The 24,886-nt window shown below is 36.3% G+C and overlaps 4 protein-coding genes across 5 annotated transcripts in view; 2 read left to right on the top strand and 2 right to left on the bottom strand.

Annotated features, from left to right (window-relative positions):
- Positions 1 to 2,660, bottom strand: part of LOC106135833 (NF-kappa-B inhibitor-interacting Ras-like protein) — a 28,051-nt gene extending 25,391 nt beyond the window's left edge. For both annotated transcript variants that reach the window (XM_060951429.1, XM_060951430.1), the window contains exons 1-3: positions 2,144 to 2,660; positions 1,329 to 1,498; positions 374 to 636 (exon numbers count right to left, since the gene is read on the bottom strand). In XM_060951429.1, the coding sequence (XP_060807412.1) occupies positions 376 to 636; positions 1,329 to 1,498; positions 2,144 to 2,354 (642 nt within the window). In that variant the 5' untranslated portion in view covers positions 2,355 to 2,660 and the 3' untranslated portion in view covers positions 374 to 375. The remainder of the gene's footprint in view (positions 1 to 373; positions 637 to 1,328; positions 1,499 to 2,143) is intronic.
- A 753-nt stretch (positions 2,661 to 3,413) lies between these two features.
- LOC106135834 (dolichol-phosphate mannosyltransferase subunit 1) lies at positions 3,414 to 7,517 on the top strand. The gene is made up of 5 exons (XM_013336220.2): positions 3,414 to 3,577; positions 3,676 to 3,886; positions 4,829 to 5,019; positions 6,910 to 6,993; positions 7,302 to 7,517. The coding sequence occupies exons 1-5, from the start codon at positions 3,450 to 3,452 to the stop codon at positions 7,435 to 7,437; spliced, it is 750 nt and encodes a 249-aa protein (XP_013191674.1). The 5' UTR covers positions 3,414 to 3,449; the 3' UTR covers positions 7,438 to 7,517.
- A 1,664-nt stretch (positions 7,518 to 9,181) lies between these two features.
- On the top strand, positions 9,182 to 12,490 carry LOC106135845 (uncharacterized). Its single transcript, XM_013336239.2, has 4 exons — positions 9,182 to 9,551; positions 10,187 to 10,327; positions 10,678 to 10,753; positions 10,881 to 12,490. The coding sequence occupies exons 1-4, from the start codon at positions 9,292 to 9,294 to the stop codon at positions 11,085 to 11,087; spliced, it is 684 nt and encodes a 227-aa protein (XP_013191693.2). The 5' UTR covers positions 9,182 to 9,291; the 3' UTR covers positions 11,088 to 12,490.
- Positions 12,491 to 13,538: 1,048 nt separating this feature from the next.
- LOC106135848 (heparan-alpha-glucosaminide N-acetyltransferase) lies at positions 13,539 to 24,448 on the bottom strand. Its single transcript, XM_060951220.1, has 10 exons — positions 24,059 to 24,448; positions 21,269 to 21,488; positions 20,104 to 20,227; positions 18,905 to 19,081; positions 18,050 to 18,221; positions 17,298 to 17,371; positions 16,717 to 16,850; positions 15,717 to 15,884; positions 14,567 to 14,790; positions 13,539 to 13,987 (listed from the first exon to the last, which is right to left on the bottom strand). The coding sequence occupies exons 1-10, from the start codon at positions 24,297 to 24,299 to the stop codon at positions 13,809 to 13,811; spliced, it is 1,713 nt and encodes a 570-aa protein (XP_060807203.1). The 5' UTR covers positions 24,300 to 24,448; the 3' UTR covers positions 13,539 to 13,808.
- Between the last annotated feature and the right edge of the window lie 438 nt (positions 24,449 to 24,886).

Below are 24,886 nucleotides of genomic sequence, written 5' to 3'. Positions count from 1 at the left end.
CATATATTAAGTTCTACATTCATTTAGATTTATTAAATGGAACATGAATATTAAAAACTTACTAAACTGTCATTATAACGATAAATATTTACCTAGGTACGATGTCTCCTCACGGTCATACTAATTTGTCATACCAGTATTATATACATGGGATATACATGTAGTTAAACTGTGACTATATTACATTTGTAAAAAAAAATTTTTCCTGTATGCAAACAACATTAAATTGAAAAAAGAACAAAAATTCAAAATTCACGTTCCATTTTCAAGCCGCGGTTTTACACTAACGCTACACCTCAATGTGAGAATCGACTTAATGAGAACCTTGCACGACTAAGGATGATAGCAAAAAGGGCATAGATTAAAAACGTACTGTTACATAGCGTCGCTCCTGTTGTTCTTCTGCGTCAGCTTGCTCAATGTGCTCAGTTGGGGGAAAGCGGTCTTGTTCTGCACTGGATTGAGGCGTGACGTCAGATAGATGAACGGCTCGTACAAGGAAGGTCGGTCCATGGCTGACACTTCAAAATGGCGGATTTTCTCCCGCGAGCACCAGCTGGACGCTTTGGAGCAGGTGTTCTCAAGGCTGTTGGGGTCGTCCGGGCCGGTTCGATTGCCGATCACTAACATTACTACCTAGCGAGACGAAAGGATGGAAACGTCAATTATAAACTCCATATGCTGCAGTGTAGTTTGTTCCGCCGCTTCTTCTACACATGCGCTTTGGAAGCGGTAATAGTTATAATTAGATTTAAGTGATGTGATGTCAATAAGTGATACCTTGTGTCCAATTTTGAAAATAAATCTATTCTATTCTATATATTTTTCAAGCTATTGCGCAGTGCAGTGTATTTCCTGCATTAGAATAGGACAACACCATCTCGTTCCCATAGATGTCGTAAAAAGCGACTAAGGGTTAGGCTAATAAACTTGGTATTGCTCAATACATAATCAATTTATTTCTTTGATATCTATGTACTATTTCTTGTAACTGTAAATTTCTGTGCAATAAAAGATATTATTACAAAGGAAAAACCTACATACAAACAATCACGTCCACATCCCCTGTGGGGTAGACAGACAGAGCCAAGAGTCCCGAGAAGACCAGAAGGCCACATTCAGCTGTATTGCTTAATAATGGAATTGATATTCAAAAAGTGACAGGTCGCTAGCCAATTGCCTACAAGAGGAATCCCAAATTTATTAGCCTTTAGCCACAGTATAGATATGAAGTGATCCTATTCTTAAGTGCTGGAAACCACCCAACACTAGCTATGATATCATCAGCTACTAGGTCTCTTGAAGATACTCAGAAACAGTATATTTACCTCTTTCTTATCCTTATTTCTATCTATATCCTTCTTCAAATACATTAGTACATCTAGAGACTCCGGCTTCGTAGTGTCATACACCATGACAAACCCTTCAGCGAAGCCGATGTAGTGTCTTTGAAGAACTTGGTTAGCTGTGAGCTGCAGTGTCGGAGATTGTGGTGGACCTGCAGGGAATGGCATGATATATCACCTGGGTAATTGGACAAATGTGCCAATGAGGTTGTATGGTAAGATGGTACAATCACTGAGAATGAAATCTAAAATTAATCGTGAAAGCTATGATGAGATGGAAAGGGAATAAGTAATTACATTTTTAAAGCATTAGATTAACACTAGCTGTGCCCATGACTTCGTATGCACGGAATAGTTATTTTGGGCATCATTAAAGCCCTCAAGGATGAATGATTTTCCCTGATTTTTTTCACATTCTCCATTATTTCTTCACTCCTAATAATTGCAGCTTGATGTTATATAGCCTAAAGCCTTCCTCGATAAATGGTTTATTCAGCACAAAAATATTATTTCAATTTGAACCAGTAGTTCCTGAAATTAACATGTTCACAAACAAACAAACAAACTCTTCAGCTTTTTAATATTAGTAAAGATTGAAAGCAAATCAACAAATGGTGTGGTCCTTCTCACTAATGCTGCATTATTACACAGATTTTATGGGCACCAGATTTTATAGGCCGTACACCTAAGAATACATTAAAAATTATGGTCAGAGACATGCTATTATGGTCGAGGTTAGTGAAGCATGATAATTTGTGTTTAACTGGTCTAGTAATTGCCTAAATCCAGTAACTTACCTGTGATGGGTGGTTCCAGCCCTGCCGTATCGTAGAAGCAGACTCTCTCCTTACTACCCCGATCGGTTTCAATGTTAGCCACGTAAATGTCTTCTATTGTCGGATAAAAACAAGATTTCAAATTCACATTTCCGTAAATCAGTTGCTCTAAGATTGCGGTTTTGCCAACACCTTTCATCCCGCAAATAACCACTTTGCTTGTTTTCCCCATGTCTTTTGGGAAATAATAGAATCCGATGAAAATATTTACGAACACTACTCACAGAGTACAGACACGAACAGACTTTGAGACTTTCATGTTTCAAACAATACGTTACGTGTGTGTACCTAGGTGCATCAGTTTCGATTTTGAATACCTATATAACATTTTTTTTTTTGGGTATTTTAATTCGAGACTGAATCATGAAGGCACACCAAACATACACGCAACCGTACCATACCGTTAGAGTATCGACATATTTATTTATGTACGCAACCAAGCGCAACGCATTTTACATTTTGTATGTATGCTCTTGCTGTCACTCACTGCCAATCTGTCTGCGATGGCAGTTGAAAAAATTGGGGTCCTTAGCGTTCCAAAAAGCGCTAGATTGCCTAAAAAAGAAGCTCTAAAGATCTTCGTGAGTTCGTGACATTTGACAAGCAAGTTTTGTACAAATTAAAACTACCTACTTACTTATTTTTTCAAAGTTTTGATTCTCGACTTAATTTCAAACGTTTCGGAAATTTTTGAATATCAATAGCTTAAAAAATTACCACATTATGGAGCTCTAAAGGATCGGATCGATGTTAAACGAAGTAACAGGATACAGAACATCATGATATTGAAATATTGTGATGTGAAAGCAACTATAGTGACAGAAAAAGAAAAGGAAATACTTAGATGATTCCATGAAAGTAGATTGAATGAGCAAATAAATATAAAAGAAGACTGTACGGTACAGGTCAAAACTTTCATTCCTTGCTACTTGCATCGATCATGAAGTTGCTATTTTCTTGTAGTAGAGGACTGACTCTATTAAACCGCCAATATAAAGAGATTATTTATTATAATAAAGCAAAAGAAGTATGCAGGGATCATGGCAAGTGAACGATGTAATTTTTGCCTACCCTTTGGGAAAGAGTCGTGATTTTATGAACGTAACGTAGGTAGTAAAAGGCGCCTAGCACAAAGTTCAGATTTCAGTCGCCGACGTGGCCAAAACAGCGCTAATTTTAGCTTTGTTTTGTCTTTTGTCATTTAACTTTAAAAAACTTGTACATCTATCAATCATTGTCAAATGTCAAAACAACAAACCAAACAACCATGGCGGCTGTTGTTTCAGATTCAGAAATTACAAAAAGTGATAAATATTCAATACTTTTACCCACATACAACGAACGAGAGAACTTGCCGATCATAATATGGCTCTTAATTAAATATTTAGATAACAGGTAGGTAGCCAAATTACGGTACAACTTCGATTTTTCAAAACCAAAAGTCGTCATGTTTTCTATTATCTACTTTTTTTTATCTTAAATAATATTTTTAGTGGGTACGATTACGAAGTCATCATTATTGACGATGGGAGTCCCGATGGAACTTTGGACGTTGCAAAACAATTGCAGAAATTGTATGGGTCCTCCAAAATTATATTACGACCAAGGGAGAAGAAACTAGGATTAGGGACAGCTTACATACATGGCATAAAACATGCTACCGGAAACTTCATCATCATTATGGACGCTGATTTAAGCCATCACGTAAGTAGTTAATTTTATGCTTGAAAAAAAATTATTTAACAAATTCACTAACTTTACCAACAATTGCTTGGAAATTATCTGGCTTTTAGAAAAGGCTGGCAATGCTGCCAAAAATTTGTAAATAAAATTTTTGATTGTAATTTTGTTTTCTTATTTAGAAGTATATACACAAAAAAGTACTTAGCCTTATAAGTGAATGTTGTAACAGAGCCTGTTACAAATTTTACAGTAATCATGCTGATATCTTATCAGCTATTGATCATGTGTTCTCTGTATGATAGTATCATCCCATGAAATATCAAAACAACAGTTTCAACTGCAATTTTTTTTTATTATTAAAATTCTGTATAAATTAATGAATCATAACAATGTCTCTCGTCCACATTTCTATTGTAAGTTTGGATGTTTGTAAAATTGATGATGAAAAATGCAGCAGTGCAGTTTGTGCGCTTCTTCTGCACTGACCCTTTGGAACCAACAGTATACTTAGTTGTAAGTAATTTAGTTGATGTCAACTAATGTTGTGAAACCAAAAGATATGACAGTTATTAAGTGATGTTGAAATGTCCCATTCATGGGCTCGCAACCTATAACTATATGAATGTCAATTCCATCATCAAGCCATACAGCTGAATATGGTCTTTCAGTCTTTTCAAGACTTTTGGCTCTGTCTATAGGGCAACAGATTCAGACATTATTAGTATGTACAAACTATTATACCAATAATGTACTTTTAATGTGTTACAATGATCAATTCAATACGGGTAAGATTCCATTACAAAGGTTGCAGAGGCCAAATGGGAGTCGCTTCATGTAAAAACCTGACTCGCCCAATCCAGGATCTATGGTCAAAGGTATACTCAGTGCTCCTCTCCAGAGGTATGACAATGTAACCGAGAGTAAGTCCAGGAGGAAGATTGTATTTAATGTATTACGTTTCAGCCCAAATTCATTCCCAAATTTATTGAACTGCAAAGGAAACATGACTATGACCTGGTGTCGGGCACGAGGTACCAAGATGGCGGAGGCGTCTACGGCTGGGACTTCAAGAGGAAACTGATATCGCGCGGTGCTAACTTCCTTACACAGCTGCTTCTGAGGCCGGGCGCTTCAGACCTTACCGGATCCTTTAGGTGATGGTTAAATGTTATTATTAATCCATAGTAATTTTAAAATCAATCCCATCAATTGTGCCGTGTGGTTCCCGGAACCAATATAAAAAAGAATAGGACCACTCCATCTGTTTCCCATGGATGTCGTAAAAGGCGACCAAGGGATAGGCTTACAAACTTGGCATTCTTTTTAAGGCTAGCAACCTGGCACTATTACAATCTCAATTCTATTATTAAGCCAAATAGCTGAACATGGCTATTCAGTCTTTTCAAGACTATTGGCTCGGTCTACCCCGCAAGGGATATAGACGTGACGTAATATATAACATGTATGTAATATTATAAATGCGAAAGTAATATTGTCTTTCTGTCTGTTACACTTTTACACCTCAACTGATTGTAAAAATCTTTGTTAATAACATCAAATATTGTATGTAAAGCAACTTAGGTTATTTTATTTAGGAAGTGTCTAGTCCGCCACCAGCGGCCATTTAACAAATCGAATTACTAAGCCGCTAGTGGTAAAATAAGAAATTAAATAATTCTGCCACAAGTATTGTGGTATTCAAATTTGTTCCTTTAGTCAAACTAATAAAGTCTAATTTTAAAATACACTAGGGCAGCGTAGTGAAGTTGTTCCTATTGCGGCAGACTAATATAAAATGCTATTCCGCCACAAGTTATTAGTTATTGGAATATGTTCCTTATAACTTGTATATAAAGCATATATTTCATTATGTTAAAGTATCGTACCGAAGTTAGCAATGTGACAAAAACAAAAACATAACCCTTTCGTGTTTTGTTTTTGTAGTTGATGAGGAAGTTTTAAACTTTTTTCATTGTTTGTATTACTGTAAATTATAATTAACGATAAAACCCAGAAAAAGCACTTAGAGTGCTTTTTCTGTGTACCGCAAAAATACAAAACAGCTATGTTAAAATAATAAAGACCATAAAACAATAACAGTACTTAATCAAAAGGAAGAGACCAAAAAAATACAACATTTAGAAATAAACGACGAAGAAATAGAAAATGATGACAGAAATAAAGATGAAAATACGTTTAAAAGAACAAGTAACATAGAAATTAACAATAACACTACAGAGGTTTTAGAAACAGAGCAAATTGGATTTGCTAAAAATATAGTAATAATACATAATGAACAAAAAGAAAGCAATAAAATAAACTTAGAGACACATGTAATAATACATATTGAACCAGAAACAGAAAAGGAAGACACAAAATACTATGAAAATGTAATGATAAAAACAAATAAGGCACATACATATAATCGACCATACTGCAGAAGATTTAGAGATAGTAAATATAGAATACGCAGAGAGACAACTTATAATACATAATAAACAGGATGAGAATGAAATAAATCTACATATAGAGAAACCTGTTGAACAGAAACAAAATCTAGAAAAGGCTGAGAAACATGTAAAAACCTGTAATGCTCTTGTTAATCAAACAATAAGATTACCAGCTGTCCGAAAATGCAGAGGTCGACCCAAAGGACATGATCTAACAGTAGTAGGAGTTAAGAAAAAAAAGAACAATATCTAAATAAACGTTGTTATGTACTCGTACATGAAAAATAAATATATTTCTTAGAAATTGTGTATCATTTACTACTTTTTGATAAGTATATCAATTGCCGCAAAAAGCTTGCCTCAGCTTTGGTGGCTGTTTATTTTTGGTAGGTATGCTGCCTCTAACTAGCGGTAGAATATTTTGTTGGTTTGACTTGCCACTTGTGGCAGAATAGCCTTATTTGTTATTGTGCCTATAGCGGCAGAATAATATAATTTTTTATTTAACCACAAGTGGCAGTATATTTATTTTTATTAAATGACCACTGGTGGCAGACTAGACACTTCCTTTTATTTATTGTTTTTTTTTTTCAGATTGTACAAAAAGGATGTCTTGCAGAAATTGGTTGACAGCTGCGTTTCCAAAGGCTATGTGTTTCAAATGGAAATGATCATTAGGTGAATAACACATACATAATAAATAATAAATATATAAATTACACAGATTAAGTTAGCTTCAAAGTAAGTTCGAGACTTGTGTTACGTGATACTAACTCAACGATACTATATTTATTTAAATACTTACAAAGATAAACATCCAAGACCCAGGACAATCAGAAAAAGTTCTTTTCTCATCATGCCCTGGCCGGGATTCGAACCCGGGACCTCCGATGGCACAGACAAGTGTACTACCGCTGCGCCACAGAGGCCGTCTTGAATATATGTTATGTTTTAAATGATAGAACAACGTGTTTATACTATTTCAGGGCGCGTCAATTGGACTATACTATCGGAGAAGTGCCAATAACATTTGTTGACCGCGTCTACGGCGAGTCCAAACTGGGCGGCTCAGAAATATTCCAGTTCGCAAAGGCTCTGCTTTACCTCTTCGCAACTACGTAGTTTTTATACATTCCTGTTGTATTTTTTTATGAATAAAGTGTTATCTATACTAATATTATAAAGCTGAAGTTTGTTTGTTTTTTGTTTGTTTGAATTTGGTAATCTCAGGAAGTACTGGTTCGATTTGAATAAATCTTTTTGTGTTGAATAGACCATTTATTGAGGAAGATAATAAAGATTATATAACATCATGCTGCAACTATTAGAAGCGAAGAAATAATGGAAAATGTGAAAAAAACGGGGAAATTTACTTATCCTTGAGGGCTTCTTTGACGCCCAAAATAACTATTCCACGCAGTAGAAGTGGCGGGCACAGATAGTTATTGATAAATTGTGAGCGATTTTTTTCTTATTCCTCCTCCAGGCTTTAGTCTCGGCTGCATCATTATTACTCTGGAGAGGAGTCTGGGGTATGCCTTTGACCATGGATCCTGAATTGGGTGAGTTAGGTTTTTACACGAAGCGACACCCATCTGACCTCCACTTGACCTGACTCCTTGCAGGTTAACCTAATCCGTATTGGATCGATCAGAGGAAGAAAAAGAATAACAAGGTCTTTGAAACCAGACGGAAGTCCTTAATGTAGTAACTTTGCTTTTTATTATGACGTGTACCTAACGGGCAGCGATGATTGTCGCGTTTCGCGTTTTTAGTTTCTTTTTCGCGTTTTTCGTGTTTCCGCGTTTTTCGTTCTTTTCGCGTTCTTCGTTTTTTCGTTTCGCGTTGAACGGGCGAGTCTTGCTACGGGGGCTGGATTACTTAGTTCCTATTAAGACTGCTGTGGCCGCACCCTAAACTTTTCCCCAGTACATAGATTTATCCACAAGAGTACTCGACTGATTCCGAGTAAGGGATTACGTGAATGTATGTAGGTATGTGTATGTATGTACATATTATTACAATGACCTACGTCTTAGTTTCGGAATTTACTCATGTGGCCACATATATGAATACTGTGAGTGTGACTAATTGATACTAGTGTCGCAGAACTTTTGTTTATTTGCTTCATAAATTATTGTATAGTACAATAAATAACATACATACATATAATCACGTCTATATCCCTTGGGTAGACAGAGCCAACACTCTTGAAAAGACTGATAGGCCACGTTCAGCTTTTTGGCTGCAAGCAACAGCTAATAATTAACTAAGTAATTAGATAAGTAAGTGCCGTGTGGTTCCCGGCACCAATATAAAAAAAGAATAGCACCACTCCATCTCATTTGTCAATCTCAATGTCGTAAGAGGCGATTAAGGGATAGACTTTTAAACTTGGGATTCTTAATTTAGGCGATGGGGTAGCAACCTGTTACTATTTGAATCTCAATTCCGTTATAAAGCCAAAAAGCTGACTGTTGGTCTGTCTACTCCGCAAGGGGTATAGACGTGACTATATGAATGAATGAATGAACTAACTAGATGCTGTATGTTGAATGCGTGTAAAAATATCATGGTTACACTTCCAATTGCTTGTTTTCTGTCACTAGGGTCATTTGTTAGCATAGCAATCTAGCTTCATAATTTAGTATATCTCCGTTTGACCTGTATGTAGGTATGTTTGGCTGCGATTATGTCACCTTTCGCTGAACCTATTTTGATGCGGTTTTCAGTTATGTGTTTGTTACACATTGCAAAAGGTGTTAGAAAACCGACTTCAAAAAGTTAAGTTTTACAAAAGTTAATTAAGTACTTATGAACAGGTAGGTACTATGAAGAGCCGAATGATGAACCTACCTACTTATTTAATTCTAAAAAGTTAATTGTTCCTTCGCATGATAATGGCAAGTCAACATTGATACAGGTGTTCTTACTTAAAGTAGAGGGCACTTATACGCCGGCGTCATAACTAACAACATGTTAAAAATAACAATATTTTTTTCCACTTTACTTTTTGCGTCTGGGGCGGTCTTCTATTTGCCCGATCTCTCGCATTTGGACGATAACGATGTGACGAAAGAGGCTAAGTTTAATTCTAGGAAAGTGGAACAGAGGAGATTCGAGGATGTTTTCGTTTTGGAGATGAATGAGGAAGGGCTGGACTTGAGGACATTGCGGGTAGCTGACGAAAAGGAAACGGTGATTTTTGAACGAGTCGTCGGACCTATGATTGAAGCGTGAGTGACTAATACTTCCTATTGTAACGATCTTTATCACATAATACAGAGATTAGAAATAACCGTGTGGTCCACTTCATCTCGTTCCCATGGATGTCGTAAAAGGCGACTAAGGAAAAGGCTCATAAACTTGAGATTATTTTTTTGAGCGACGGGCTAGCAACCTGTCACTATTTGAATAGGTACAATTCTATCATCTAGCAAAAAAGTTGAGCGTTGCCTATCAGACTTTTCAAGACTGTTGGCTCTGTGTGCCCCGCAAGGGATATAGACGTGGTTATACGTATGTATGAATAAATCTTAAACTCTATGTTCCTGGAAAACTTATATCCATCAGCGATACCTGCTATATATATACACTACGGCCAATTTGACGTAGATTATAATACTAATAGAATTGTTAGATATAGCCAAAACACAGGTGTCTCCTACACCTGCTGAATTTTGCCGTAGTCGCAAAAGTCGGATGGGAGTTGCCCCGTGTAAAAAACTTGACTTACCCAATTCAGGATCAGGGTCAATGGAACACCCGGGCTCCTCTCCAGAGATGTGAGGATGGTACCAGGACTTAAGCCAGGAGGTACTTACTGTTGTTGATTTTTACTGAACTAACTTTATGACTACATATTTTCTAGTTTCAAATGCCGTCCCGCCAAAAACCTGACAAGGAATCCTGCGGCACAGACCACTTCGAAGAGTGAAAGAAAAGGAAACGCAAACGAGATGAGAAATAAAAAGATAAAGCAAGCAATGTTGAGACTCATCAACAAATTTACGTAAGAACACTTTCAAAAAATATATTTAAGTAATCTGTTTAATTAGAAGTTTAAATATCTAGTTGTGCGCGATCTACGCACTCATACTATAGTTTTGTGTCATTTAAATTTTTAAGTTTTAATAAATCAAAGTATTAATTATAAAATAGAAATAGTTTTTAGAGAAGAAATTCTTACCTTACACAATAAGTGAGATTCCACATTAAAAAAAATATACAACCGATTTGTTTATCTAATACTGTATAAAAATCCTTTGTTTAGAAGTACCTATGAAATCTTAATAAAATATTGTTAATTATAATAATAATTTAATAAAAACTTGTTATTTATTTGTTTCCTTTATTTTTCAGGATGTCAATAAAATCAGATCCTGATGCATTCATAACTGATTCAGCGTCATCGGAAGCCAACGGCCCATCACTTGCTGTAAGAATGAATTTACATTTTTTTTCTCATCACAAAGAGGCCAAATTGCCCGAAAATTATACTTCAGACCCTTCCTACAGTATAGACACAAAAAAAATCCTTTCTCCAGTTTTATTTCTTTTTCCAGTTATACATACAAGGCGTTTTCACATCTCTGATGGTAAGCAGCGACCGGAAAGAGTGGCACTTCTTCATCCCCCCACCCTCCCCACTCCCCGCCTGGCTGTACCGGAACCACGACGCACCTTCCGTGGACATACCAGATGACGTCAGAGATCAGCTGTTTGAAAAACTCCTGCATTTGTTACATATGTTCTTGAGCTTTCCTTTATAATTTGTTTAGCTCTTAGTATTCCGTGTAGACTATACAGGATGTATGGTAAATCGCGTTACGCATTAAAAGGTATAGTAAATCGTGAACACGCTTAACTTCATCAAATATAAAATAAACAAAATGCTTATGTTATAGTTTAAAAGATAAAAATAATCAAAATAGTCCACAAAGTCTTGGACACCGTGCGCTCGCTACGCGCCTCCAATGAGACCGACGAATGAGACCGTTCTTTGAAATCGTTGTTTGAATTCGCGCCAACCGTGTGGATTCCCACACTTCTTGTTTTTGTTGGATAAAAAGGTAAAATTTTAACGCCTTATTTTTTTTATATATTTTGGAACGTGATTCAGATACTGAGTGCCCCCTTTCAATGTATAACGCGATTTGCCAGATACCCCGTAGAAATGGCAAATATTAGTAGTCACGTTTCTATAATGCATCTCAATTCTGAGACTTATTTAACAGTTTTTGAAACTGTGTTCTAATATTCTGATAATAAATTTATATACATTAAGAAAATTCAACGCAAAACTGGTAACCCAAACTATTTATCAGAAAAAAAATACTTTGCTTCACATCTTAGTACAAAAATGTCACATTTACCGTCTATTTGCAAATAAAATTTAGCCGTTTTATTTGTAAATGTCCATCCAATCCAATAAATTTTTAACCGAACTTTTCACGGGGTGTTTATGGATGCGAGGAATAAATAAATAACAACAATTCAACATAACTTCTTTATTACACGATTAAATGAAAATAAATCATCATTTTGAGTAACTAAAAGTATACGGTTCAGATATGCATGTTATTTTCAAACACAAAATAAACATAAATATTGGTAAATTATAAAATTATAAATTTATGTTTAATTCAAATAAACCAGCAAGTTTATTAAAATACAATAAGAAAACAATTTTGTATATAATAACAAAATATGTTTTTTAAGATTCAATAATATACAATCATTAAAGTTATAATTAAAATAAAAGTAAACATGCTAAACTTCCTTATTGAAAAAAAATTGCCTTTATCATATCACGATTAACTACTTTCAATCAAAATCAAACTATTTTCAAAACTTGTGAATCATCGAGTCTAATAACAAAAAAGCTCTAAAGAAAAATCTACAATTAAAGTTAGAATATATAATCGCATATAACAATTATAACATGAATAAAGTTTTATATTTATATTTAAAAAAAAAACATAATAAGAAAATTCATTATCTTACTATTTTCTTGTATAGTGCCATTGGATATACTGGAAATTCCCTTTGAAATAAAATTAATGTAGTCATAACGTTGGCTTTTTTTTTGAACATCGAACACATTTTAAAACTAAAACGGGCCAACGAAACGTTATGCCACGCTAATGAAACATCTGTGACAGCTACGCCACCGCTTTGTTTTTAAAAAAATGTTCCATGTTCAAATGTGAAATGTCTCTCATGCTTCGTTATCTAAGTTTATCTTATCTATGCTCTTAATACTTGAGCAACAATCTTCAAAATAGTTAATAGGTGAATCTATTTTCAAACCACATGTGTTTTCGATAATTTTAGGATTTGGTAACACATACATTTAGTCAAGTGTAATTTTTTTAAGCTTTTAACTTATACGGTTTCTTTTTGAAACATAACTTTTTTTATCTTATCCTAAATTAATAACACAAAAATCTAAAGGCCGCAAATACACTAACAAAACTATAGATCAATGCATTATGGAAAGTTTTAGTGTAATACCAGCCTTATGTTAGTACAGCGCAGATCATCCGTAACGTCGAAGAGCAACATCTTCTCTCTATTTCTATGACTTTCATTAACCCCTTTACAAAGACAGAGGAGACATGCTTTAACAACGTTCGTGAATAACCCGAACGGGTCCCGTGTCCCTTATTTTTTTTATGACCAATGACAAAACTTAAAGCTTGTATAATCAAAGTTAAATAGAATTAATGAAGAACCTTCTTTTAATTTATTTTTACCATATCATTTCCGTTTAGAACGAAATCAATGCGCTATTTTTAAGCAAAGAATTCGCACAGAGCATGCATATTGAAAAAAAGAATTTTTAAATAAGTCCATTTAATTACATTTTTGGTAAATCTAATATTTAATTTGCATTAAATCAGTTAGAGAAATCACGTCTTACGTGTCAAAGTTAATGTAGGAGAGTCAAATTTTGATCATCATTTCCAAAATATTAATATGTTAGTTCTTTTTTCTTGTTAACAATAAAGTTATATACATAAGTTGCATATTTGTCCCGGTTATGACCAAAATCCAGAAAATATAGATAATATGCGTTCTACTCCTAATAGCCAATTTCATAGTGTCCATAAAGTGTATTTCATTTCCTTCGCTATTAAAATTTATAAGATCTCATGAAATTCTTAATATTATACGGTTTTACGTTATATGGCTATAATTTGGAAAAATCAATTAAACAAATGGTTATTTATGTCGCAATAGATATGGCTGAATGACCTTAATTCACAAGCCATCTGTCATTCAAGTATTTCAGTTTCAGAATCCAACTCTTCCATTTTAAATTTGCAAATCCGCGTCAATCTATTCCAATCAAAATAATACATTCCAAATTTAAAACTCCATATCAATTACAAAGTGACAGTTATCATTTTAAACTTGAAACTCACCGCCTATAAATTCCAACCAAAACATACCCATCAAAACATTCCATATTTGATATTCCATTCCAATTACAAAGTGATAAAGATCCTCTTCCTGTGCAAGGCGATGCCGACCGCCAGCCATATCAGCATGGCGGCGGCGTGCGTCGCCAGCAGCTGCGCGTGAGTCGGCGCGGAGATGTGCCACATCAGTGGGAAGTGGTGTTTGAGGAGCTCACTGCCCACGTAGAGGAATAGGGCGTTTTGACCTGGAAAGAGAAAGAATAATAATTTTATTATTTATTATATTAGGGTTCAAATCCTGGCCAGGGCATGATGAAAGATAAAATTTCTCTGATTGGCCTGGGTCTTGGATGTTTATCAATATTATAATATAATTATAATTATGAAGAACTAATTATTAGATATAAAAACAATCTAAAATTATATTTACAAATTGTACAGTCCCAGAATGGCAATACTGATTCTCTGAGCGAAAATTGAATATGCGAAAGAAAGTAAGTTAAGAAAAAAAAACAAACAATTATAAATGTGAACGTATTTATTAACAAATCGTTGTAATAGTATCGTTGAACGTGAAGCTGAGGTCTTTTCGAGACTGTTGGCTCTGTGTAACCCGCAAGGGATACAGACGTGACTATATGTGTGTATCGTAGAGTTAATATCTTCTCTAAATAACTTCGAGACTAAATCAACATGCATACATAAATCACGTCTCTTTCCCGGAATGGTAGGCAGAGAACACATCTTTCTATTTGCTATACTTCTTTCACTAAATTTGATATGCACACTAAAGTATTAACAAACAAACAAACAAAGTAACTCACCAGCGTAATACAGCGGCCGTCCACCCCACCTGTTCTTCAGGTCTACCACGAAGTACAACACCGCCTGTATGAAGAACGCCATACCGGCCGTCACCAGGCAGTAAGACAGCGACCATAGATTCTTGTTTATGGGTATAGGACCGCCGTTCTTCGTGAACAGACATAAAGCGCCGCCCGAGACGCCGAATATAATAGACCAGAAGACCCAGCGCATTATTCTTGCTCTGTGAATAGACAAAAAGCAATCATTTGATTGGTGAATAACTTTTGTGAAAAGAGAACCGCGCCTAATCGATATCCTCCTTTTTGGAAGTAGGTTAAATTTCTAAAAACTTCGCCCTAAGTCCGCCTATTGTACTTTACAAATTGTATATACATATATACAATTTGTAAAGTCGCGGGCACAGCTAGTATTTTATAACCTTCTCATATAAAAAGGTTGCTAGTATTTTATAAATAAAAAGGTAAATAATAAAAAGGTTATAAAATACTAGCTGTGCCCGCGACTCCGTCCGCGTGGAATAGTTATATTGGGCATCATTGAAGCCCTCAATTGTGAATAATTATCCCCGTTTATTTCACATTTTCCATTTTTTCTTCGCTCTAAATAGTTGCAGCGTAATGTAATATAGCCTTAAGCCTTCCTCGATAAATGTTCTATTCAACACAAAAAGAATTTTTCAATTCGAACCAATAGTTCCTGAGATTAGCGCGTTCCAACAAACAAACAAACAAACTTTTCAGCTTTATAATATTAGTATAGATATAAAAAGGTTATCATTACATAGTATAAAACAAAGTCGCTATTTTAGTCTGTTTGTCTGTATGCTTAAATCTTTAAAATTACGCGACGGATTTTGATGCGGTTTTTTGTAACAGGTAGAGTGATTCAAGAGGAAGGTTTTTATGTATAATTTTTTCCGAATTTTGCACCCGTGCGAAGCCGGGGCGGGTCGCTAGTTGTATATATAAAAGGTTATAAAATATATATATATAAAAATGTTATAAAATATATAAAAAAGGTTATAAAATATATAAAAAAGGTTATAAAAAATATATAAAAAGGTTATAAAATATATATAAAAAGGTTATAAAATATATAAAAAAGGTTATAAAATATATATAAAAAAGGTTATAAAATCTCGCTGACCTGGCGTGGTTGTAGGCCAGCATGATCCTGGTGGCGTGCGCGCCGGCCTGCAGCACCAGCACCCCGGACAGCACCCCCAGCAGCCCCTCCGGGTCGTGGGGCACGCTGCTGCGGTACAACTTGTGGAATGTGCCGCGCTGGTACAGATGGCTCTCGCCGAGGACCAGCCTGGGAATCGGGAAGTGAATAGCGTTTATTAAAAAAAAAAAAAAAAAAACATACTGTTGAATGTACGAACGCAGACAATATCGGAATGCAACATTAAAAAAAAACAGTAGAATATATGAACGCAGACAATATCGGAACGCAGTACCTATTAAAAAAAAAAACAGTTGAATATATCAACGCAGACAATATCGGAATGCAGTATTAAAAAAAACATACAGTTGAATGTATGAACGCAGACAATATCGGAATGCAACATTAAAAAAAAAACAGTGGAATATATGAACGCAGACAATATCGGAACGCAGTATTAAAAAAAAACAGTTGAATATATGAACGCAGACAATATCGGAATGCAGTATTAAAAAAAACAGTTGAATATATGAACGCAGACAATATCGGAATGCAGTATAAAAAAAAACAGTTGAATATATGAACGCAGACAATATCGGAATGCAGTATAAAAAAAAACAGTTGAATATATGAACGCAGACAATATCGGAATGCAGTATTAAAAAAAAACAGTTGAATATATGAACGCAGACAATATCGGAATGCAGTATTAAAAAAAAACAGTTGAATATATGAACGCAGACAATATCGGAATGCAGTATTAAAAAAAAACAGTTGAATATATGAACGCAGACAATATCGGAATGCAGTATTAAAAAAATACTTGATTAATATAGGCACTGGCAAAGGCCGTACCGTCAAAGTGTATACCGTCCAATTTCGTAACTTCGTGTCCCTTCAAACCATGACATTGGCAGAATCACCGAAAGTCCGGTGGAAGCCATAATATAGAAAAGAAAGAAAGAAAAAAAGAACCACTCACCTGTCAATGTAGCTGGCTATGCCTCCGGTGCAGTTGTGCAAAGACATGTTCCCAGTGATGGACATGTGCAGCCCCCCGGGACCCATGTAGCCTCGGGGACAGCCAGGGGCGGCCACTAGTAGTGTCACGCACACCTGCATAAAAAAATAATTATAGTTTTATGATATTATCGTAATCCATACTTATATTAGTTAGAGAATTTTTTAACGATTTTGATAACATTTAGGAGAGAGAGAGAGAGACAAAACCTTCAGGAGGAGGTAGGAACATTGGTTAGTATTCAAACTAATGTACATTACTTCGAAAATAGTCATATGCATATGGTCGAAGTGGGATTCGTACCAAAATTCGACCACCAAAGCCCTTTTCTCTGTCTTTGACTGTTCATCGTTTATTTTGTGTCTATTGCAAATGAAATACCTATAAATAAACTTTAAATTGAAATATATAAAACCCGTCAACAAAATTTACTTAGTTGGAGTGTTGACCACATAATGATATATATATCATCAAAATAAAGTATGGAGTATGAAGCGAAGTCGCGAACAAAAGCTAGTATTAAAGACAATGTGAATATTTACCTGAATAGTGACGAGAATAATAGTTATGAGCCACTGCTGCCACCCAGCGGCGATGTCGCGAAACAGCGACCGACCTGCAGGCAAAACAAATAAATATATATAGAAACACGTCTATATCCCTAACGGGGTAGACAGAGCCAACAGTCTCGAATCAGGTGCACGGCAGAGAAACGCTGAAGCACTCCTGGACACGTTGACTAAGTCCAGAGATCAGCAGCATGGATGGATACATACATACATATAATCACGTCTTTATCCCTTACATGGTAGATAGAGCCAACAATCTCGCGAAGACTGTAAGGCCACTTTGGGCTGTATGGCTTGATGATGGAATTGATCCCAAATTTATAAGCCCATCCCTTAGTCGCCTTTTACGACATCCATGGGAAAGAGATGGAGTGGTCCTATTCTTTCTTTGTATAGGTGCCTAGACCCACACGGCACGAGCGCCACGTGACAGGTACTTACCTGGTGTAATACCAAGTTTATAAGCCTATCCCTTAGTCGCCTTTTACGACATCCATGGGAAAGAGATGGAGTGGTCCTATTATTTTTTTGTATAGGTGGCTAGAACCACACGGCACGAGCGCCACGTGACAGGTACTTACCTGGTGTAATACCAAGTTTATAAGCCTATCCCTTAGTCGCCTTTTACGACATCCATGGGAAAGAGATGGAGTGGTCCTATTCTTTCTTTGTATAGGTGCCTAGAACCACACGGCACGAGCGCCAGGTGACAGGTACCTACTTACCCGGTGTAATATTCTGGCTGGTCCTCATAAAGGCACACTCCGCGCTGCCCACGATCAGGTACATGGCAGCGAGCCGCTGGAGAACTCCAGGGAGACGTACGTTGCTCCAGGACACGTTGACCGAGCCCAGGATTACGCCCAGGATGGCCAGGAGCAGGGAGCGGCGGGCGATCTGGACATATCAATTTGTATTATACTATATAATATACTATATATATATTATACTATATATATATATATGACTCTCCTTCTTCCTGAAGGCTTCAGGACGGGAATTCGACAAGAAACCGACTCGGAGGTCGAGAAAATAAAACAAAGGATATACCTATATATGTAACAGTTAAAACTAGTTTTTAGTTAGAACGCGTTTTCCCTAGTTAGAACTAGTTTTTACTAAATGCCTTTGTTAAAACTAGAATTAACTAATGCTCACACATACTGAGTTCGCCCTTTCAATATGCAACGCCATTTACCATACACCCTGTATAACACTTCTACTCCGTAATCGTGCCGTGTGGGTTTCCCGGCACCAGTACAAAAAAGAATAGGACCACTCCATCTCTTTCCTATGGATATTGTAAAAGGCGACTAAGGGATAGGCTTACAAACTTGGGATTCTTTTTTTAGGCGAGGTTTATAGCAACCTGTCACTATTTGCATCTCAATTCTATCATTAAACCAAATAGCGTGAGCGTGGCCTATCAGTCTTTTCAAGACTGTTGGCTCTGTCTAACCCACAAGGGATATAGACGTGATTATGTGTATGTGTGTGTGTGTAGAACCACATACTGAGTCCGCCATTTCAATATGCAACGCGATTCACCATACACCCTGTATAACAACAAACTCATTTACCAGATAGAAAGCCGTAGTCCGCGGCATAGATGTCCTAAGTCTCGCGTGGAGTGAGAGCACCAAGGCTTGTCCCATGGCAAAGGCGAACCATGGGAATACCACGTCGGCCACGGTCAGTCCGTTCCATACAGCGTGAGAGAAGATCGCGTAGCCACCGCCTCCCGCGTTGACGAAAATCTGAAGAGAAACATTTGACCTTAATGTCTTATTCTTTACTAGGTAGTTTGATGCTAGCAGTGCCGTCAATTTTTTTAAGAGTAACAATAGCCATATAAATAAAGCATATGCAATTAATGAAAGAATAGGTCCACTCCATCTCTTTCCCATGGATGTCGTAAAAGGCGACTAAGGGATACGCTTACAAACTTGGGATTCTTTTTTTAGGCGATGGGCAAGCAACCTGTCACCAAATCTATATATCTATTTGAATCTCAATTCTATCATTAAGCCAAATAGCTAAACGTGGCCATTCAGCCTTTTCAAGACTGTTGGCTCTGTCTACCCCGCAAGGGAGATAGACGTGACCATATGTATGTATATATGTATGCAATTTATGTTTTGTCCTTGAACCGCACCTTGAGCTCTTCTCCAGAAAGGTGGTGACGCGATACCGAAGCATAACACGCGCGATGCCGTTTCTATCGCGCGAGAACTATCGCTGTCCCGTTTCACGTCATAATAAAAAGCGAAACAGCGATAGTTTTTCGCGTGATAAGACTGACGTCACGTGTTGTTAATTGATATTTCTACTGATATATGAATTGGAATGCAATAGAGAATTTGAATTGTACCAAAACCCAAAATCGCTTTGTACCTACCTATATGCTGCCGTGGTATAACTAAAATGCCGTTATCTGACATCAGGGCGATTTTCTACTTTTTACCAGTAGAATAAGAAAAAAATTTATTTCGTATATACGACTTTTTGGTACCTTCAAATCGTAAATATGTGTTCTCATTGATGAATGGCATCGATTTAAAATTTTACCGCATTTTTGACGTTTTACTTAAAACAAGGATTTGGCAGATAACGGCATTTTAGTTATACCAGGGCAGTATGGAAAAAGCGACAACAGAAACATTATGGTGATGGTGGTTAATTAATACATTTGTGCGCAAAAATATAAGAAAGTTCTGCCGTGCTGAGTTTGAAATACACAACAGTTTTAATTGACGTACTAGGTACATATGTTGCTTACCATGAGAGCAATGGCGATACCCCGGAAGATGTCCAGAGACCGCAGCCGGGAGCGGGTCGGCGACCGGGGGATGCTGGCTTCGGCTGTCAACACCCTCGTCTCCGAGCCCAATTCATTGTCTTCCCTGTGTTACAACAAACAAATTTATACATTAATTGGACTTGGATTAAGTGCCGTAAAAAAAAAATAGGACCACTCCATCTCTTTCGTCGTAAAAGGCGACTAAAGGATGGGCTTACAAACTTGGGATTCTTTTTTGGGCGATGGGCTAGCAACCTGTCACTATTTGAAACTCAATTCTATCATTAAGCCAAATAGCCTGGACGTGGCCATTCAGTTTCTTCAAGACTGTTGGCTCTGTCTACCCCGCAAGGGTTATAGACGTGACCATATTTATTAATTGGAAACTGCAAACAGAGATGCAGCGGGAGCGATGATTTGGCTCGTCCGCCACCAAAGGGAACATCTTCTAGAAAAGAATAGAATAGAATATGTCAGGCTATGTAGCGGCCGTTCAGCCTCCATGGACAAAGACTCTTTGACTTGACATTTTAGATGACCAAAACTGACTGACAGACTAATAAAAAAAAGACAATCAAAACTAAGACAAGACGACAATAAAACGACGCCTTGAACCAAGCCAAAATTCAGTTTTATTCAGACACGACCTAACAGACCCTCGGCCAGTTCACGCTAGGTGTGATGCCTGGGGAACTGCGCGTGAGACGATGTTGAGTCGCGGGTTGTATTTATGCTCCAATCAGATTCAAATCCTCAAATAGACTCTTCGCTGCTATTGGCTGAGCGCGACAATTCCTTCATTATGTTTGACAAATGGCGAGTGATATTAGTGAGGTCGCCACAGAGAAGTGTTGTGTGGTTACCGGCACTTAATGATGTAATCACACCATCCACCACCACACTATCCCTTAGTTGCCTTTTACGACATCCTAAATTGGTTAGATCCGCCAACCAACGTTCAGCTGTATGTGATGGATTGAGCTATCGACCAAAAGTAGAATCCTGAAATTATTTAGCATATCCTTTAGTCGCTTTTTACGACATTCGTGGGAAAGAGATAGAGAGTGGTCCTATTCTTTTTTTTATATCGGTGCCGGGAACCACAAGCCACTGTAATTTTTTTAAAATCAACAATAAAACTCACCTAGCGAAATATCTTGCATACAACCGTCCAGCTATTATTCTCTTTCCGATACCCTTCACAATATACCATAGAGTGGCCATAGACAACAGTGTGACCACCGCGTTCAATATAGGCAGGAGAGCCGCATCGGGCTCCGCCGTCATTCGGGGTAGGCATAGGTCCTTGGTCACCTCGGATATGTTGATGCTGTATTGGCCATACTCTTCGAAGAGGTATGTCCCTGAAAAAGATTAATATTTTTTTTAGACAAGAATATATATATGTATAGTTGAGGTTGGCGGATACATGTATTTATCACATCTATATCTCTTACGGAGTAGACATAGCCGACGGCTTTGGAAAGATTGAAAGGCCATGTTCAGCTAATCACAATAATTAAATAAATATTAAACCTGGCGAATTTAACCAAATTATGGGGGCTGATTGGATGGCGTGGTCGAAAACCGAATGGAAGGGAACCTCTCAACGGACAGTGCTGGGATGAAAGGGCACACCTTTACATACGAGTAATTTGGTTAGATCCGCCAACCAACGTTCAGCTGTATGTGATGGGTTTAACTATCGACCAAAAGTAGAATCCTGAGTTTATTTAGCCTATCCCTTAGTCGCTTTTTACGATATTCATGGGAAAGAGAGAAAGAGTGGTCTTATTCTAAAGTGCCTGGAACCACACGGCACTATTTTTATATCCATATTTATTAATTTGTTTTTAAAACACAAGAATCATATATTCTCTTATAACAGTATTTTGCAAAACCTCTTAAGCAGTTTGACTGCAGAATAAAAAAAGAAAAAAACAGGCATTCTTGGAGAATTGTAAATCAAATAACATGTTCTAAACGGCTGTTATATTGCAAAAAGGTAATTAAGGTTCCTAGCATTATAAAAACTCTCATAAATCTATCTGATAAAATTAATTGATTGACAGTTAGCAAATATAATAACAAACTGATGACAAATACACATACTTTATTTAATGTTTTATAATTTATTACATTTAATCTCCCAACCTAAGAACATAAGTTAAATTGTGTGTTATCAATGCCTTAGATTTTAATGTATACTACACATACAGTTTACAATTTGTTTACTAATAAAGCTTCTTTTTATAATAAATTCTTGGACTAATCACAGATAATAATAACAACAGATAATACACAATATAGTGTAGTGGTTAATACATTTTTTTAAACATTAAGAGCTGTTTTATTTGTGACCAGTTCTTGTTCTATATCCTACCTTTATAATTATTTTCAATTTGTGTACCAAATTCAGGGTAATCAGGACTGTATATGTTATACTAGAAGCACCCCAAGCTACACTCCTGTAGGAATTTTGGAATAAAAACATCTTAATATAATAATATCATGCCATATGTTTTAGGGCACTTTAGAATAGAACCACTCCATATCCCTTGTATGTCGTTAATACATTTCATCATAAAACAATACAGCTGAATCTGGCCTTTCAGTGTTTTCAGGACTGGTGGCTCTGTCTACCCAGTAAGGAATAAAGACGTGATTAGTTATATATAACTATGTGTATATAATTCTATCATTAAGCCAAACAGCTGAGCATGGCTTTTCAGTCTTTTCAGGACTGATGGCTCTGCCTACCCAGTAAGGGATAAACATTATATTTATTTGCGACTAGTATATGTACGTATGTCTGTGTAATAGAAGCCCAGAAACATTGAATGTGTACAATATGACACAAAGAATGTAAGCCAGTAAATTGAATTAAACACAGTTGAATGAATAGTGTTTATACTTTATATGTCTTCCACTTCAGTACAGTCAACAGCATAACTGATTTTTTTTTATAAATGATTTAGTACTTTTGACCTCAATTGTCCCACGAGCTCAAGTAATGCCTATTCACTCTTGCTTTGAAAATCCCCAAGGTATATGTATTTGGAAAGGGAGATACAGATTTGAATTCCAATTGATTTGCATTGCATTAAAGTATTTATAAATAAAAGGTTCCTTGGTGACAGATCATTGTAACATTAATCAAAATGTCCAAGATAAAATAAAGGTAAGTTAGGTGCGCATTTAATATCTGTATTATTTATGAATAGCCAACAGCTGTATTAACCTATCCAGGTTCATCATATCAGGATTCTGCAATTTCACTTCTATTACAACTCATAAAGGTACATACATGTAGAATAACTAGATATGCTGCTGTCTGTACAGTCGACTGGCTTAGCTTAGTTGACTTAGTCATAGTTATTGTCTCTGATGTTATGACGCAAACAAGAAACACCTCAAATAAATTGATGAAAAAGGTTTAATTTATTGTTTGTTTGGGGGTAACTACATAAAATTTGATCTTTGTCATAGATCTTTGTATTTAAGCACCTACATATACATAAATGTTAGTTGTGAATGCCAGTGTGCATTCAAACTTAATAAGCATTTAGTCACAGCCCTGGTTGAAGGCCAAGGGACATGGAGTCCATAAACTACATTCATCTTTTTTATTATATTGTAGACATATGCAAGAGTCGACTCCAGTGTTTAAACCGGACATAGCATAACTTGCCACATTTCAATAATAGGTAACTTGGTAATTGTTGAAATGTAAAATGAAACCAGTTCAATGACTCATCCGCTTCACTAGTTATTGCATGACCAAATTTTAATCAAAGCATATTGAAAAAAGAACTTTTAAATTATATTTTTTAAATGAACATGTTGTTCTACAGATAATAAAAAATGAGAAGAGCTAAAAATAATTAGTAAACAAACAACAAGGTTATTTTAAACAAAGAATGTATGTACGAACCATTACAAATTTGTCCGTTGTCATTTTTTATGGCGTAGTGGAGAGGACTAGTGGTTCCGAGGACCACGGCTCCCGTGGAAGGTAGTGTGATCGTCTCCAGCAACTTACAGCCTTCGCATTCGTCATACTGGCTGTAAAATCTCACTTTTTCATCGGTGATCAGCTCCAAACACGCTTGGTCGTAACGAAGTGTCGTCCCATTGCATTTGCGTATGAAAGCTCCAATGTTTTGTAGTGACATTTTCTATGCTACATGGAGCTATGTAATAATCCAATCACAAATATTCAGATTAATTTTAGTAATAAAATATCGTCAACGCGAATATCTGCATAAATTGCAAAACACAAAAAACCACTGACCGAATGATGACATCTGTTTGTTGACATTTATGCTGTTAAAATTGAACGAAATGAAGTATGGAACGATTTTGATAAATTTTTAGGGTTCCGTACCTTAAGGTTAAAACGGGACCCTTTTACTAAGCCTACGCTGTGTGTATGGACGAGGCTCATAAAAATGTAATTGTTTGGCAATTTACATAAAGAATGAATACTAAAGTCACAAACGCAGTGATGGCATCTAACCCTTATCGCACGAGTCCGACTCGCACTTTGCCGGTTTTTAATTCTTAATAATATTAGCTCATCACTACATATTGCTCCATTTGGTATATTTTTATTTGTAAAAAATCGAGTTATAGCATTTTACTCTCTTTTCATCTTTTCTGGCATTTACAAGACCATCAAATTTCAATTAAGCGAAAACTCTGTCTCCGTAATGTAATTTGCTACAGAACAAGACCTTAGTTAAGAACAAAACGCAGCAAA

This window comes from Amyelois transitella, chromosome 24 (genome assembly GCF_032362555.1).
Source record: "Amyelois transitella isolate CPQ chromosome 24, ilAmyTran1.1, whole genome shotgun sequence".
Classification (NCBI taxonomy): Eukaryota; Metazoa; Arthropoda; class Insecta; order Lepidoptera; family Pyralidae; genus Amyelois; species Amyelois transitella.
Note: the sequence above shows the minus strand (reverse complement) of the source record. Positions and strands in the feature narration are given on the sequence as shown.